Genomic DNA, 956 nt, shown 5'->3' on the forward strand with positions numbered 1-956 from the left:
TGCTCCTGCAGCAGCTGCTCCGCCTGGATCTCCGGCAGCACGCCCAGAAAGAGGCCCCCGTGCTGCATTGCTGCTGCTGCTGCGCCATCAGTTGCTGCTGGAGCTGCAGCAGCACCAACGCCGCCGTCAGCAGCACCTGCTGCAGCAGCAGCAGCAGAACCTCCTGCTGCTGCTACCCACTGACACAGCGCCGACTGCAGCAAAGCGTCGGAGGCAAGGCCCCGCCCGAAGAGGTCTGGCAAGCCCCAGGAGGCTGCAGCAGCAGCAGCACAGCAGCAGCAGCAACACAGCAGCAGCAGCGGGAACCACTGTGGGGCAGAGGTTGCAGCAAGACCAGCAGCAGCAGCAGCAGCAGAAGCTACAGTAGAGGGCTCGCGTGCAGCAGCGTGAGCAGCAGCAGCAGCAGCAGCAGCAAGTGCGACGGAGCTTACGTTGGGCAGCAGCAGCAGCAGCAGCTGCTGCTGCTGCTGCTGTTGCATCTATGGACTTGAGGAAGCTGCTGACAGCCTTCAGCCTCTCATCCAGAGGGTCGTCTTGCTGCTGCTGCTGCTGCTGCTCCTGCTGCTGCTCCTGCTGCAGCACCTCGGAAGATGCATGCGCGGCAGCAGCAGCAGACGAGAGCTCTTCTGCTGTTAGGCCCTCCAGCAGCCGCTGCACTTGCTGCTGCTGCTCCTCCCGCAGCAGCAGCAGCCTTTCTTCCCCGTCAGCTGCTGCTTGCTTCTCCGCTGCAGGAGCAGCAGCTGCTGCTCCTGCAGCCTCTGCTGCTGGTGGTGCTGCTGCTGCTTCCGTTGCTGCTGCTGCTGCTGCTGAGTCGTCACAAGAAGCTGCTTCTGCAGTCCCCTCGGGCTGCGCTGCAGTTGCTGCTGCTGCTGCTTCGTTGGCCTCTGCAGCAGCAGGCGCAGCAGGCGCAGCAGGCGCAGCAGCAGGGCTGCCGCTCTCAGCAGCAGCAGCAGCCG

At 64.6% G+C, this 956-nt stretch overlaps 1 protein-coding gene across 1 annotated transcript in view; it reads right to left on the reverse strand.

The window, feature by feature from the left end:
- Window positions 1-936, reverse strand: part of ETH_00040735 (uncharacterized protein) — a gene marked incomplete at both ends in the record, with an annotated part of 1,474 nt that extends 538 nt beyond the window's left edge. The window contains 2 exons of the mRNA XM_013375530.1: window positions 1-253; window positions 432-936. Of these exons, the coding sequence (XP_013230984.1) occupies window positions 1-253; window positions 432-936 (758 nt within the window). The remainder of the gene's footprint in view (window positions 254-431) is intronic.
- Between the last annotated feature and the right edge of the window lie 20 nt (window positions 937-956).

The sequence above is a fragment of the Eimeria tenella genome, genomic scaffold (assembly GCF_000499545.2).
Source record: "Eimeria tenella Houghton genomic scaffold, Eth_scaff2859, whole genome shotgun sequence".
NCBI classification, from domain to species: domain Eukaryota; phylum Apicomplexa; class Conoidasida; order Eucoccidiorida; family Eimeriidae; genus Eimeria; species Eimeria tenella.